The 15,430-nt window shown below is 35.4% G+C and overlaps 2 protein-coding genes across 2 annotated transcripts in view; both read left to right on the top strand.

The window, feature by feature from the left end:
• The window catches only part of LOC117113550 (pancreatic lipase-related protein 2-like), a 6,974-nt gene extending 1,823 nt beyond the window's left edge, over positions 1–5,151 (top strand). Inside the window, exons 4-7 of the mRNA XM_033256909.1 lie at positions 294–401; positions 967–1,032; positions 1,594–1,743; positions 4,963–5,151. Coding sequence (XP_033112800.1) covers positions 294–401; positions 967–1,032; positions 1,594–1,730 — 311 coding nt within the window. The 3' untranslated portion in view covers positions 1,731–1,743; positions 4,963–5,151. The remainder of the gene's footprint in view (positions 1–293; positions 402–966; positions 1,033–1,593; positions 1,744–4,962) is intronic.
• Positions 5,152–8,523: 3,372 nt separating this feature from the next.
• Positions 8,524–15,281, top strand: LOC117113633 (pancreatic lipase-related protein 2-like). Its single transcript, XM_033257038.1, has 7 exons — positions 8,524–8,634; positions 9,113–9,513; positions 9,755–9,866; positions 11,136–11,243; positions 11,527–11,592; positions 12,268–12,408; positions 14,997–15,281. The coding sequence occupies exons 1-6, from the start codon at positions 8,577–8,579 to the stop codon at positions 12,393–12,395; spliced, it is 873 nt and encodes a 290-aa protein (XP_033112929.1). The 5' UTR covers positions 8,524–8,576; the 3' UTR covers positions 12,396–12,408; positions 14,997–15,281.
• Positions 15,282–15,430: the final 149 nt, after the last annotated feature.

Here is a 15,430-nt window from a genome sequence, read left to right as displayed (position 1 = left end):
TTTCCAGCTTTAATAGCTTAACCACAGCTCCACTAAGTGTGAGCGTTTCAGTCATTTGTAAGATAGAAAGTGCCTGGAGGGTTAGAACTGCATGATATCCTATAGGTCTCATGGGTATGATACTCTCCTTGACAGCAAGCGGCTGTAGATTCGAATCCCGCCAGACATTTTGTTTTTCATACAACTGAAAAAGGCACTATATATAGTCAAAATAATTGTGCCATATTTATTTAAAAATACATAGGTATATCAAAATAGATATGAGAGCTTTATAGACAAATTCTTTACGGCAGGGTTAGATCCAGCTAAACCTGGATTCGAGGATGAAAACATATATCGAAGACTGGATCATACAGATGCTGCTTACGTGGATATCATTCATACCGACGCCAATCTTTGGGGTAAATACTTTTCCAAAATCAGTTAAAGCCTTTATGTCTAAAAACTGAATTTAGAATGTTAGGGAGATGCAGTGGCGGCGCCAGGATTTCCCCGATGGGACGGTCCAAGGACCCCGACGGGGTGCTGATGTCATCGACGAGAAAAAAGTGGGCGTGGTCAGGCGTTGTTAATAACCTTTCAAAAGTGGTCCAGGGGACGTAGCCCCCCGAAAATATGACAATTTAGGTGTTTCAAAGGCTTATTTAATCGATTTTAGAGTCTATTAATATGTACAAAATACATATATTTATTTTGAATTTTTTTCTCTCCCTAGCACCCCCGCCCCCAGTAGCGCCGACACTGGGGATATGTGATACAAGTATCATGATTATGATTTTCTTTTTCATGATTTTTTCATTGTCACTATCAATATCATTAGCTGAATATCAGTATCAATACGATATTATTATCATCATTGTTATCTGTTGTGCATTTTCCGCAGTTCTTCGGAAACACATAAGTTCCATTTCAAAATAACACTGGCTTGATCGAATGTAGGCCTTACCCTATCTATATTTTTTCTAGGTATAAATCATTCAGTCGGAGACGTAGATTATTATCCAAGTGGTGGAGAAGATCAACCTGGATGTGGTTAGTATCCATATAATTTATCCCATACTCTTCCGAAAGATCAATGTCTTTTGAGGTGCACACGAGCCAAATGTGTACGCTGGACTTCATTATTCTTATCCGAGAAGACCTGGTTTTACCAACCGAGCGACGAGTTGCCAGGGGCGGATCCAGAATTATTCAAACAGTGGGGGGGGGGGGGAACAACATTTTTAGGATAGAAGTTATAGCGCTAATTTAAATATTATAACATTGATATTGCATTGTAATTATAAAATTTAGTGGCAAAACGGGTAAAGTGCCCCCATGCCCCTCTGTAGCTAGCGGCCTGCCTTACCGCTCGGCCATTCCACTCGCCCAAAAGCTCCGTAGTAGAAGAATGAGCACTTTCTGTTAGATTGTCATAAAAATAATAATCAGCAACATTATTGTTATTATCGTTATCATTATCCTCCTCATCATCATCATCGTTGTCGTCATCATCATTATTATTATCATCAATATAATTATTATCACACTATCATTATTATTATTATCACACTATCAGTATTATTATCACTATCATTATTGTTTTATACACAGAGTGGTATAGATTTCCCAGTATTGCGTGTGATCACTTAAAGGCTTTGAAATATTTCATAGAATCGATAGAGGACCAACAACAGTTTAGCTGCGAATACTATCGCGAGAAATACGACGATATATGTTTCGAGGAATAGAAATCCTATGCAGGTACGGTGTCGTATTCATTATGTGTTTTTCTATGCTTTTGCACAGGGTTTATCCATCTATCACTTTGGCCACTTTCCGTGCTTGGATTTTCTTAAAATTTTGTCCACAAAAAAGATGATAATTGGTAATTTTAACAATTTATAACTTTAATAATTTTAATGATTTGTTCAATGTACTATAATTCAATGTTTAAACTTAAAACAATGTAGTACTGTATTAGTGCAATGTATGTCTGCAATTTAATTTCTGCTGCAATAGAATAATTTTAATGCATATATTTATATTTTTTGAATAAATATACCGTGAATTAATTATGTGCATAATAAAAAATGACGTAATTTTACACAGTATATTTTTTATATATTAATAACAGGGTAATTAAAGTTTTATGTTAACGCAATTTACGTTAACAAATTTTACCGTGAAATATGTGAACAATTTTCGCCCTCGGCGTATTATGCAACATAGAAAAACTATAAGATAGAATTAACCAGAACCGTCAACGTACAAAAATTAGTTTCACCTGTCATACAATTTAGACTCGCTTAACACATTTAACCTATTACAAAATAGTTGAAACAAGCAGGGGCAAGTATACGCTGCTTAAACCTAAACACAGACACAAGAACATATTCATAGAATGATGTTATATTACTGATAACACAGATACCACTTGTAATACTGTGACACGGTAATCTTAGCAAAATCCTATAATGTTGTAACATAATTGCAAACGTTTCATTGTAGCCTTATTAAATTGAGCCCAAAGTACTGAACAATACATATTGATGCAAAAAAAGTACCTAAAAATCAGACACTTTACATTATTTCAACATTTGGTAAATGTTCTGCTTAAAATATTACCTCTAACACACACTGACGATGAATCCTCTTTATCATTAAAAGTAGAGGTAATTACATTTTCAACAAATTTCAGCACCATTTCCCACAAAGTAAATTGGTGGCACATCATGCAATTTAATTTCAGTAAAATTTGTTTGATTAGCATAGGCCTACAAACAGATTTGTTAGAGTTATAAATTATATCATTATTTTTAGCAGAGACGGATCCAAAATTGTTTTGACGGTGGGTCCAATAGGTAGTCCACACCTACCTCAGCCCCACCATGGTTGGGGCTGAGGTTAGACTTGCCACAAGTCTTTTATTCGCATTCTGGACAGCGCCACCAACGAGCAAGTTAATTTTGAGACGAAATAATAATAATCTGTTAAAAAAAGAAATTAAGTATGGGAGGCCAAATAAATTAGGTAGGACGCGCACTAAACGCATAATGAGTGAGTAACAAAAAATTAGGGCCTGGAACACAGGCTAGGCTGAGGTGAACAAATATTAAGAATAGGCCCCTAGACGATCGAAAATGGCATCCTCAGATGATAAAAATGCTTTTCCAAAGAGGTGTTCCTCCTATAAAAAATGATTGGCTTCTTCCAGACGGAAGCTATGCTACCCTCCCTTAGACAACCCTACTCTTAGGCGTCGCAAAGGTGTAGTCGGGGATCTATAGTCTATTTTAGGGAGTCGGAAAGAAAATTATGATTATGACAGCTCTAAATTCCCGAAAATGGAACTCATTCAGACTTAAAATTTGAATATTTTATCTCCATTTAAAAAAAAATAATTCTGAAAAATGTAGCGGGTCCTGCCTGGCCTGCTTGGCACCCCATTCCCATTTGATTAATATGATACAGTATGTCACCACAGTCGATGTCAGAGACACTTTATGCTTTTATATCAACAAAGCCCTTTTAGATCAGGGTGCTATAGAGAGGACACTAAAGGCCTGTTTATACTTCAACGATAACGATAACGATAAAAATGCTAAAAAGAAAACAAAAGAAATAAGAGAAGTTTTTACACTTGGACGATTCGTTAACGATTTATCGTGTATACGATAACAAGATATTTTAACAAATCAAATCAGATGACGTCATAATCATGGTAAAACGATAAAATCGTTGCTACTACTGGTACGATTTTAATGTTTTTCCATGATTATGACGTCATCTGATTTGATTTGTCAAAATATGTTGTTATCGCATAACTGATAAATCGTTATCAAATGTTTCTAATGTAAAAACTTCCCTTATTTCTTTTATTTTCTATATGAACAATTGCTTTTCAGCTTTTTTATCGTTATCGTTATCGTTGAAGTATAAACAGGCCTTAAGGGTTGGTGGCCCTGCGGACCGCCACACGAGAACGCAGGCGTTACGCCACTGAGCTCGCAAGGATAGCTGTTCTAGCCGGATGCTACATTCCGTAATAATGGCTGAAAAACGTTTTTTGGCCTATTTTACATTCTGATTATAAAATCGTTGAAAAAATAGAGTCGGGGTATAGCGTGGTGTTCGTCGTCAACTTATTAGACAATTCAAAACTAGTGAGCGTTAAAAATTCTGCTGGGTACGTCCACCACTGACTCATGTGTAATGCCTCCACTTTCTTTCTTACCATCTTTTCTCCCTCTAACTCTCGTTAATTTTGCTCCCTCTTTGTATATTTTGCGGCCCCTGTTTCGCATATTTCCCACACAGTTTTATAAGCTCAAGAAGGACATTCGCAGATGAGGAGAGGAGCACGAGATCATAGCAAAGAAGGCTGTTAAACATCTGGCATCCAAATCTACTACTGTATAAGATATAGCTTGGATTATCCATGTGTAAATTATACAGTAGCGGCAATAAGACTCTCCTCTTTCAGCTTGATTTCATCAATTCAAATACATAAGTTCTTGCTGAGTGTTTCCAAGCTCCAATCACGATTGGAACTATGATCATTTTTCTGCATTTCTATAGTCTTTATCGCATGTTATTTCTCAATCTTCTAATCCTCTTTTCTACAATTCAGGTATCGAAATGGATATACTAGATTGATCATTTACTGTTAATCTTAAAGTCCTGTTAATCCATGGTCAGTCTGAATGGTTAAAATGCCAGAGTGCTTTTATATATCTCGTGGCATTTTACAAGAGCTTTCTCAGTTCGCCTAACTTCACCTGGTGTACAACCAAAATGTTTACACAGCTTACAGTGTAAAACTTGGGCCATCTTATGTCTCCACAATCTCTATAATATTTATTATGTGCATTGTGTTTACCTCCTGAAACAAAGTTTATTATCGTTATCATTATAATTGTTATTGCGAGTGATGTTGTACCGGTATTGTTGTTGTTATTATTTATTGTTATTTATCCTCAGAGTTACATTTTGCGGTTCATGTGAGAGAAAGAACAGACACTTAAACGTCTAATAACATTTTGGAAACAAATTTGAGGAGCTAATTAATATTGTACGGGACAGTAAAAACCAACAGAAAACTGAACTATGGAAGAAACATAGAAAAAGACGAGAAGTTACTCGCTCATTTTGTTTTCGTCATTCGTCATTTTAAAGTATACGATGCTTTTGTAGATTTATTTGTGTGTCTTTGTTGTGTTGTGTTTTGTCTATGTTGTGTACACAACATTAAATAGGCCTATATATAGTTTATTAAAGCAGACATACACACCTCAGAAGCAATAAAGAATTGAATTGCTATTGAAAAAACAAATGTGTCGCATAATCTTTTGAACTCTCTGCAAAATTTAAAATTATAGGGGTATGGGTGCAAGCCCGTTTCCAGGACCCTCACACCGTTCGCCTTGGCGAATGTCAGGTTGAGATAGATCAATACAAAGGTATAAAAACTACTGCAATGAATATACGATGCAAGTAAAATCTTTAAACGTTGAACTGAAGAAAAACGACAGTGAAATATAGCATACCATGACATGCTAATACCTATATAATACTTTGACTATGCCTTCTTGTTTACCAGGCGCGGTAACATTTATTCATGGATGAAGATAGACGAGACGAGACGATAATCATCTATTGCTATACAGCAATAGATGATTATGATACGTAAAGAAACCACTTAAATTGGTCTACCACATCAAATGCATAATGTTTGGCCCTTCACTTACTCTGACCAGGTGATGCCCTATCTCTAGCCGTGGACTCATTTTGCTCGCATTAATCCCACACATGACTCATACCGTGCCGTCATCATCTCCGACGACGCGACGCTAGAACGGAATGATTCAAGCGTAAACGTCCTACCGGCCGTCCTACGTTATTCTGCACACGTAGATTTGGCCAAATTGCGTCCGAAAATCCACGCGGCAAGGAGAACTTAACGTTCTTGCATGCGCAGATGATTTTTAGTGACGTAATTGTGTTCTACGTCTTACCTTCGTCGCGCAATTGAAAGCTCCCTAGTATCATCATCATCACCATCATCCACTGGTGGCGGCAGCGTGGGAGGGCGGCTGGCATGAGGGGGATGTATTTCCTCGTCAGAAAAGTCTCGCTTTTTTTTTGGCTTCAATTTTCCACTTCAATACTTTTATTTTTAAAGAACTCTATAAATGCTCATGATTATTATTTAAAACTCAAATTCACTCCATGTTCCTTTTGTGAGACTGAGACAATTTCTAAATATGGTATGCTTATTTTTTTATCCCGGGTGTTAAATTTCGTATGACATGTATTATTGTATTCGTAACTTTTAATACATATGCCTACAATATGATAAAATTATACCGGTACCTATATACCACAGGTGGGCAAAGTATTGCCCGACAGCGATTTCTTTGCGGCCCGCGAATATGAATTAAAAGCCTATATGTGCGGCCCGCCAAGCAACACTGGCTAGGAAACACCTTTTATACTGTCTCTTATACACATCTAGATGTGTATAAGAGACAGCCATTTAACACTAAGTAAATTGGTGGCACATCATGCTATTTAATTTCAGTAAAATTTGTTTGATTAGCATTGGCCTACAAACAGATTTTTTAGAGTTATAGATTATATCATTATTTTTAGCAGAGACGGATCCAAAATTTTTTTGACGGTGGGTCCAATAGGTAGTGCACACCTACCTCAGCCCCACCATGGTTGGGGCTGAGGTTAGACTTGCCCCAAGTCTTTTATTCTCATTCTGGACAGCGCCACCAACGAGCAAGTTAATTTTGAGACGAAATAATAATACTGTTGGAATCCGTTAAGTTATACGTATGATATATACGTATATATATATATATATATATATATATATATATATATATTAAATGGTGGCCAATTGCCAAATTGCATGTAATTTACAATAAACATGTTGAGTTACAAAATATTTAGAAATTCATTATAAAGAGGTTTAAAATATATAAAAGACATAAGAAAAAAAAACAAAGAAAAAAACAGATCAAGTTTATACCGATTTTTTTTTTAATTTCCCAATTGCTTATATGTATATTGCCATGGACCAGTGCTTATCAATATCAGGCTGGATGTAGGAATGGAGGTACCAGTACTGGTACTCAAACTAACAGGTCTTACATTTTTCATTACACCCTTCTTCGGCTTTTGTAATGGTGTTAATATGTCGTTACCAATACAATCTAATACAGTGGATCCCAGTTTATTGTATTCGCGAACCCATCGGGACATATTAAAAGTCTTCACGGACCCCCGTTTCTAAGTATTGTTGATATTCCAACAATAAGATTTAAAGATACATGATGATTCGCCACGAAAGAACATCATTAAACAGTGGTGGATCCTAGAATTTCGAAACGTAAAGCGCTTAACCTAATTAGGTTGTGGCTAAGGTACGATTTTTATTTTTATTTCTATAGGCAGATTGCACTTCTAGTATGTATAATTAAAAAAACAGATCACCAATACAATTTTGGAATTTAAATGTAATGTCAGTTAAAACAATTTACAGTGAACGAAGTCTATGCCTCTCAAAGGTATTTTATTATTACAGTACTACACTGTTGTAAACAAGAAAAGTTGGTCTAAAAATCTAGCAGACCCCAACATTTTTCGAGGTCCCCACATTTTTCGTGGACCCCCACGGACCTTTTTGATTTGATGGACCCCAATTATTTTTCAGGAACCATCTAATATACTAGTTTCTATGTAAGTATTGGAATATCACACTCTTCATAACTTTTTCGTTCGTTCGGTACACAGTCATTTTGAACTGCGCATCCATTTCACAAATGTTTAGCCGCCTCTATCACATACTGTAACTAACATATCTAAATTATCTAAAGAACGAGTAATGCCACCAAATGGTACAAAGGCTTCTTTTTCTTTTTATGTAAGTGTTCGAACATTTTTATAGGATCATCTGTAGCGTTCATGGTTTTGCAAGTTCGTCTTCTGTTAATTCATCAAGTCTTTTCATCTGATTTTTCTTTATGTTTATTTCAGTCAGTAGTCATTTACGATTTTCTTGATTTAACAGCTTTTTAGGTCCAAACATAGATCATATCTTTCAGTGGGAAATCGAGTTATTTCTTGATCATGTTTGGTGCTTTTCTTTGTGATTCAATGTTCCAACAACTGTATTTGCTAATTCCTTATGACACAATGCATCATCAAATTTAGTGAAATGGTACATAAATTATGTAAATTATATTATTAAATAATAAAAAAAAAACAAAAAAAAAACGACCATTCAATTTTCGAAAGAAAAAGTCAAAGGACAAAATCAAGGTCTCGAAAATTTAATTTTCTTTTTACCCAGAGCATAAAAGAAAATAATGGAATGGCCTGCCTGAGTATTGTTCAGTATTAGGTACAGTGTGGATAATAATGGAATCACCCATCATAAACGGCTGAGTTTTGTTAGGTATTCAGGGCACGGGTATGTACTCCCTAGTTAACGTATTGTGAAATATTATAGGTCTATAAAGGAATGTTTCTTAAAAATAGCTACTATCACTTCCCTCTCAGACGACATTACGAACACATGCAATATGTTTGATTTAAAACTTTACTTCCTGGTGTTGATTTGTTCATTGAATAATGCTGAAGGTAAGACTTTTTCTTTCCATTTGAATAAATTAAATAATAATAACAATTAAAAATACTCAAAAATACATAATAGATAAATACGATTGATTAAATTACACAATAAATTAATACATAACAGTGTGGATGAACTGTAATATGACAAGCAGGCTCTTTAAGGTACAGCGCTTTATCAACCATTTTAACCAGGTGATTCTTTCCAATTATCGTACTAATACATGCAGTAGGTCTTACAAAAGTTCACGTGAATTGGTATACAAACCATTGGGAACTGTTTTTGGCACAACATACAACATTTTCATTCATAAACATAAATTATTGACGTTTTATACGGTAAAGTAGGACGTACACAGCATGTGACGTTGTGACGTACACCATGTTAAAATCTGTCTTTAAACAGATTACGGGTATCTTTTGAAACAAAATTCTTATTTACAAATTTCGTAAGTATTTTGTGGTTTACGATGTATTTGTTAAATAGTTTATGCATGTAGGTCTAGTAGATGTTACGGAGAACTCGGTTGTTTTGACGCTTATGGCTTTCCATTCAACGAATTACCATCGAGCAGGGATGCAGTTGGAACTGAATTTACTCTTCAAACCCGAGATATGACAGAAGATGAATCCTTATCAGCAAATGATGTCTCGAGTTCGAGCTTCAATTCAGCGCTTCCAACCAAGGTTATTATTCATGGTTTTATGGAAGACTCTGAAGATTGGGTGACAGAAATGAGACGATTGCTCCTAATTGAAGGCAACTATAACGTCATCATCGTGGACTGGAAAGAGGGAGCAGAAGAATATCTTTGGGACTACTACGACGCAGTAGGCAACTCACGAATTGTCGGCGCAGAAATCGATCTCCTGATAACTAAATTACAGGTAAAATTAGACAAGTTGGAAAACCTTGAGTATCATTGCTGCCGTACAGGAATGTTTATAATTTTATTCTGGTGTTTTATTAGAGAGATTTCTCTTTTAGCAGTGTGATTTGTCTTTTTCCTGTTTTAATTGTCCTATGTATTCTATGTGTATTTAAATTGGAGTTGAAAGCTTAAAGGCATATAGTATTATTAAATAAATTTTAATTTCGAATTATTTTTTGTGTCTTGTAAAAAATAAGAGTGTTTACAGCATCTCATTAGATACCATACATTTGATCGGATTCAGCTTAGGAGCTCATGTAGCAGGCTACGCTGGAGATAGGCTAGATGGTGGAATTGGACGTATTACTGGTAAGAAACGCACACGCGACCTGGGAATACAGGGATGGTGTCCGGGGATAGTTTTTTTAAGTAGTAGTTAAACTCCGTCGGTGACTAAAACTGACAACCCCACTCAAGATGTGTGTTTATGGCTGCCGAGAGGAGGGTACTGTTTGAATAAAGGACGTGATAATGCATGTTGTAGCAGAGCGTTTAATGAATGGCCAAAAAATAGCGCTATTCTATAAATACTGTAAATGAATAAAGAAATTGTGTAATAAAATGCCTCTGATGGATTCGAACCTGCGACCTCTCATTGTCAAGGCGAGCGTTACAACCATTGGATTACAGAGGCTTCATGGTTGAACATATTCTAATAACCGCCAGATATACTCTATTACACAATAGGTACGACTGGAAACAAATAATTGCATATAATATAAATCAAGAGAGCCGTTAACGCTATTAAATTATATACAAATCATGAAAGAAGGGAAAATGCAGTGTTCGAATAAAAAAAAACATGATAATACATCGTGAAGACTTGCCACAAGTCCTTTAGTTTTCCCTTATTCTAGACAGCATATAATATAATATATATATATACATATATATAATTATATATATATGTATATATATAATACAGAAATATATATATATATATAATATATATCTATAAATAATACAGAAAAATACTATATAGATAATACAGAAAAAAAACTCTAAACCGTCCTGTTGCTGTTGCAATAAATATATAATAGAGAGTTTTCGACGCACGACGTTAACCTTAACTTTAACGTTAGTACCCAACATCCAGCGGGATAGCTGCGCCCCTTTTGTAAACAAATCGAAATACGCATGCAAACCCATAACAAACGTACGTCGAGCACGTAAAATCCTGAAAATAACGTACAGTACTCCGCAACGCAAGATGAATAAATTATGACGTCATCCGTTAATGTTAAGCTTAACGTCGTGCGCCAAAAACTGCCTATTAAATACATTTTGAACGTTAAAGAAGAGAAATCTGCTAAGTAGGCTATGATACCCCAGCTGGATTTCGAACCTGGGACCTCTTGCTGTCTATGCAGATTATTATTCTTATTATTCTTATTATTATTATTATTATTATTATTATTATTATTATTATTATTATTATTATTATTATTATTATTATTATTATTATTTATATAAGTATGTATATATATTTAATAAAAAGTAATTGTCCCCCATTCATTTTAAAATACATACACATATCATAATAGATATGACAGCTATATAGACAAACTTTTTCGACAGGGTTAGATCCAGCTGGATATGGATTCGAGGATGAAAACATCTATCGAAGACTGGATCCTACAGATGCTGTTTACGTGGATGTCATTCATACCGACGCCGATTTTACTGGTAAATACTTTTCCAAATCCAGCCCAAGCCTTTCTTGTCTCGAAACTGAATTTAGAATGTTAGGGAGATGGAATACCGGTGTTATGATTAGGCCTATGATTTTCTTTTTTTCATTATCACTATCAATGTCATTTGATGTAAAATATCAATTCTGATGTCATTATCATTATTGTTATCTGTTATATTTGTATGCATTGCATTTTTCGCAGTCTTTTGGCAATACATTAGTTCCGTTTTAAAATTACAAATCCGTAGGCCATACCTTGTCTATATTTTTTCCTAGGTATAGATCATTCAGTCGGAGACGTAGACTATTATCCAAGTGGTGGAGAAGATCAACCTGGATGTGGTTAGTATCCATATAATTTATCCCCTACTCTTCCGAAAGATCAATGTCTTTTGAGGTGCACACGAGCCAAATGTGTACGCTGGACTTTATTATTCTTATCCTGGTTTTACCAATCGAGTGACGAGTTGCCGGGGTAGATCCAGTAATAATAATGATGATGATGATGATGATGATGATGATGATGATGATGATGATGATGATGATGATGATGATGATGATGATGACGATGATGGTGGTGGTGATGGTGGTGGTGATGGTGATGGTGATGATGACGACGAAGATGATGATGATTCTTATCCTGGTTTTAACCGAGCGACAAGTTGCCGGGGCGGGTCCAGCAGCAGCAGTAGCAGTAGCAGAAGCAGCAGCAGTAGCAGCAGCAGCAGCAGCAGTAGCAGAAGCAGCAGCAGTAGCAGTAGCAGCAGCAGCAGCAGCAGTAGCAGTAGCAGCAGCAGCAGCAGCAGTAGCAGTAGCAGCAGCAGCAGCAGTAGCAGTAGCAGTAGCAGCAGCAGTAGTAGTAATAGCGTTAGCGGTAATAATAATAATGTTATTGTCATTATCATCGTCGTCGCCGTCGTCGTCATTATCGTCATCACCACCATCATCATCATCATCACTATCATTCACATTATCATGATTACTATAACCATCATTATTCTTTTTGTTTATAAATAGCGTGGTATAGTGTTAAGTGTGATCACACGAAAGCTGTGGAATATTTCATGGCATCGATAGAGGACCAAAAACAGTTTAGTTGCGAATACTATCGCGAGAAATACAACGATACATGTTTCGAGGAATAGAAATCTCATGCAGGTACGGTGTGGTAACATTAGGCCTATGTGTCACTCTTATGTTTTTTGGCCCATTGGCGTTTCATAAGGTTATAACGTTGACAATAAAGAACAATCATTTACCTACTTGCAGTCAAGCGAATCTGAAACGTATTCATGAAGCATGATCACCTACATGATCCTAAAACGTGAACAATATAGTTGAACAAACTTTAAAATATCAAACAAAAACTTGCGTGCCGACATTTCAATTGCTTTATAAAATGCTTTTAAAATATACTTTTTGCGCATCATCGCAAACAACTAAACGAAATAAAAATAGCATTGAAAGAATTAAAAAACACGAAGCTGTTCATGTCTTGTTTTTTTGTAAAAATGTTAAAAAGTCATTCCAGTTCTTGCGGTGTTTGTTGGCACGTAATAGGTAAATTGTATTGAACATAATCAATAATTATGGCCTCAAAATATTTTTGATGTGTCCTAAATTTAAGTAGGAATTATATAAAATTATATTGCTAAAGGCCTACCTGCAGCTGGTTGCACTGCCCATACCTCGCCACTGATCTCTATTCTGTATTTAGTGTTTAAGTATAGGCCTATTTATAGATTTTCTGTCAGTTCGATGTCTTTCTAAATCTAAACTATTTCCTCCATGGTATGATGTAAAAACAGAGCGGTTTGGTGAAGCTAGTGGGAACGTTTTGGTTTCCCAACCTCGAGGTCGGGATTTCAATCCTTCGCTGTGCACTTCACTTATGTACTTGAGTAAGGCAATTTATATGCGTTGCTTCTCTCCACCCAGGATGATATACATGAGTATTCGGTGGGGTAACCTGCTACTGCGTCAGTATGAAAAACAAAGCGCTTCGTAACCTAAAAGAAGTGCGTTATATAAATAAAATTGGGCCTAACAAATAAACAAAAAAGGTAACAGGGCCCAGGTTTCTGTGTATGTTAAGAGAACATTATTCTTTATTGGCTTTCCAACATCAGAGGAAAAACCATTGTTTTGTTCTTATCCCATTTTCCTATGCTTTTGCACAAGGTGTTTCTGTCCGGCAATTTGGCCACTTTCCGTGCTCAGGTCTTCTTCAAACTTTGTCCACTAAAAGATGTTCATATTAAAAGATGACGTCATTTCACGTATTTTTAATATTAATAATCGGGTAATTATTAAACTTTTATGTTAACGCAATTTGCGTTTTCCACAGCGTTTCAAACTAGCTACAGCTGTTAAACACAAAATTACCGTGAAATGCATGAACAATTTTCCCCCTCAACTTATAACATTATGTGAGGTAGACAAACCAAAAATTCGTAATGGTAAGGACTCTCAACAATACCCTCGCTATTACTATAGAGCAAAAAAAACTGTTTCTTTGCTCTATGCTATTACCACTGCAGCCATAATTTGAGTCTCAGGGCAACCCCACCAGGTATCCATACACCTGGGTGGAGAGAAGCAATGCAGATAAAGTGCCATTACTCAAGGACACAAGCGAAATGAACAGCGAGGGATTGCAATCCCGACCTCGAGGTTGGAAAACTAAACCGTTACCGCTGCACCAAACCGCTTCCACTTTTCCCAGCAAATACGACTGTTTCACTTTCAGCTTAGTTGTGTCTACTGGTCTGAGATATGTTAACCTGTCCACTCTTGACCACCACCACCCTCAATAAACTGTACACAATAAAGTAACATAATCTGATATATTGTGATTCGGTCGTGATATATTACGACAAAAGAAAAACTGACCGTCGCATACGATTGGTCCCTTAAATTAATTTTAAGCGTAAAAATTCTTTAAAGGTTGCAAACAAGCCGAGCGCACGGTGCCGTAGTGCCATTGGCTTCTAAAAATTTATTTTTATCACTTCAAATACAAATGTTATTGCCGCGTTTTCCCGAGAAAATATGACCACTTTTTTTTTGTTTTTTGCATTTCTGTGTTCTTTACTTTACTTTTATCTTTATTTTTGTTTCTATTTATCTATTTACTTTTCTTTCCTTTTGGCCGCGACATATATGTGTTCTGTACAAACATTGTGCGGGTATACTCAACCGAGGTTATGCACAGTAACGGAAGATGATGATAAAGATGATCTTGATATTTCGCAATCTTCTCATCCGCTTTTTCTACAATCCAGGTGTCGAAATAGGTATCTAATTATTCATTCTTGTTAATCTTATTAATGTCTCGTTAATCGGGTCAGTCTGAACAGTGCCAGAGTGCTTTCATCCCGTCATTTTCAAGAACTTTCTCCGGAGATTGTTCGCACCACCACTTCACCTGGTGTAGAAGAACTAAACCGCTTATCCAGCTTCCAATGTATAACTTGGGCCGTTTTATGTCTCCTCAATCTCTATAATATTGATTTCGTGCATTGTGTTTACATTCTGAAAGTTCTTTATCGTTATCGTTATAATTATCACCGTTATCACCGTTATTGTTATTATTCTTCTCTGTTGTTGTTAAGCGCCTCGAGGTTGTGTCAACGTGAGGCGCTAAATAAATCCAGAATTATTATTATTATTATTATTATAACTGTGGGTGTTATTGTTCTAGTTATTTATTATTATTATTATTAATTACTATCATTTATCCTCAGAGTTACATTTTGCGGTTCATAAAACTGGAAAACAGAGATAGTTAAACGTCTAGTAACATTTTAGACAGACAATTGATGAGGTACTGTAATTATCGTACGGTAGAGTAAAAGCATACAGTAATAAACGTAGACGAAGACGAGAAGTTATTCGCTTATGTTGTTTTAGTCACTCGTCATTTTAAATTATGCAATGCTTTTGTAGATTTATTTATGTCGGTTGATATTTATGTTGTGTAATGTATATAGTTTATTATAGCAGACATACAAACATTAGAAACAATAAAGAATTGGAATTAATTATATATTATATCTGTCTCTTATACACATCTAGATGTGTATAAGAGACAGATATAATATTTTATATAATATATAATTTTTTATATAATATATAAAAAATTATATAATATATAATAAATTATATATTATATAAAAAA

The sequence above is a fragment of the Anneissia japonica genome, unplaced genomic scaffold (genome assembly GCF_011630105.1).
Source record: "Anneissia japonica isolate Jap-2015-1 unplaced genomic scaffold, ASM1163010v1 scaffold287748_len1686314_cov196, whole genome shotgun sequence".
NCBI lineage: Eukaryota > Metazoa > Echinodermata > Crinoidea > Comatulida > Comatulidae > Anneissia > Anneissia japonica.
The sequence above is the reverse complement of the archived record's forward strand: the minus strand, read 5'-3'. Positions and strand labels throughout refer to the sequence as shown.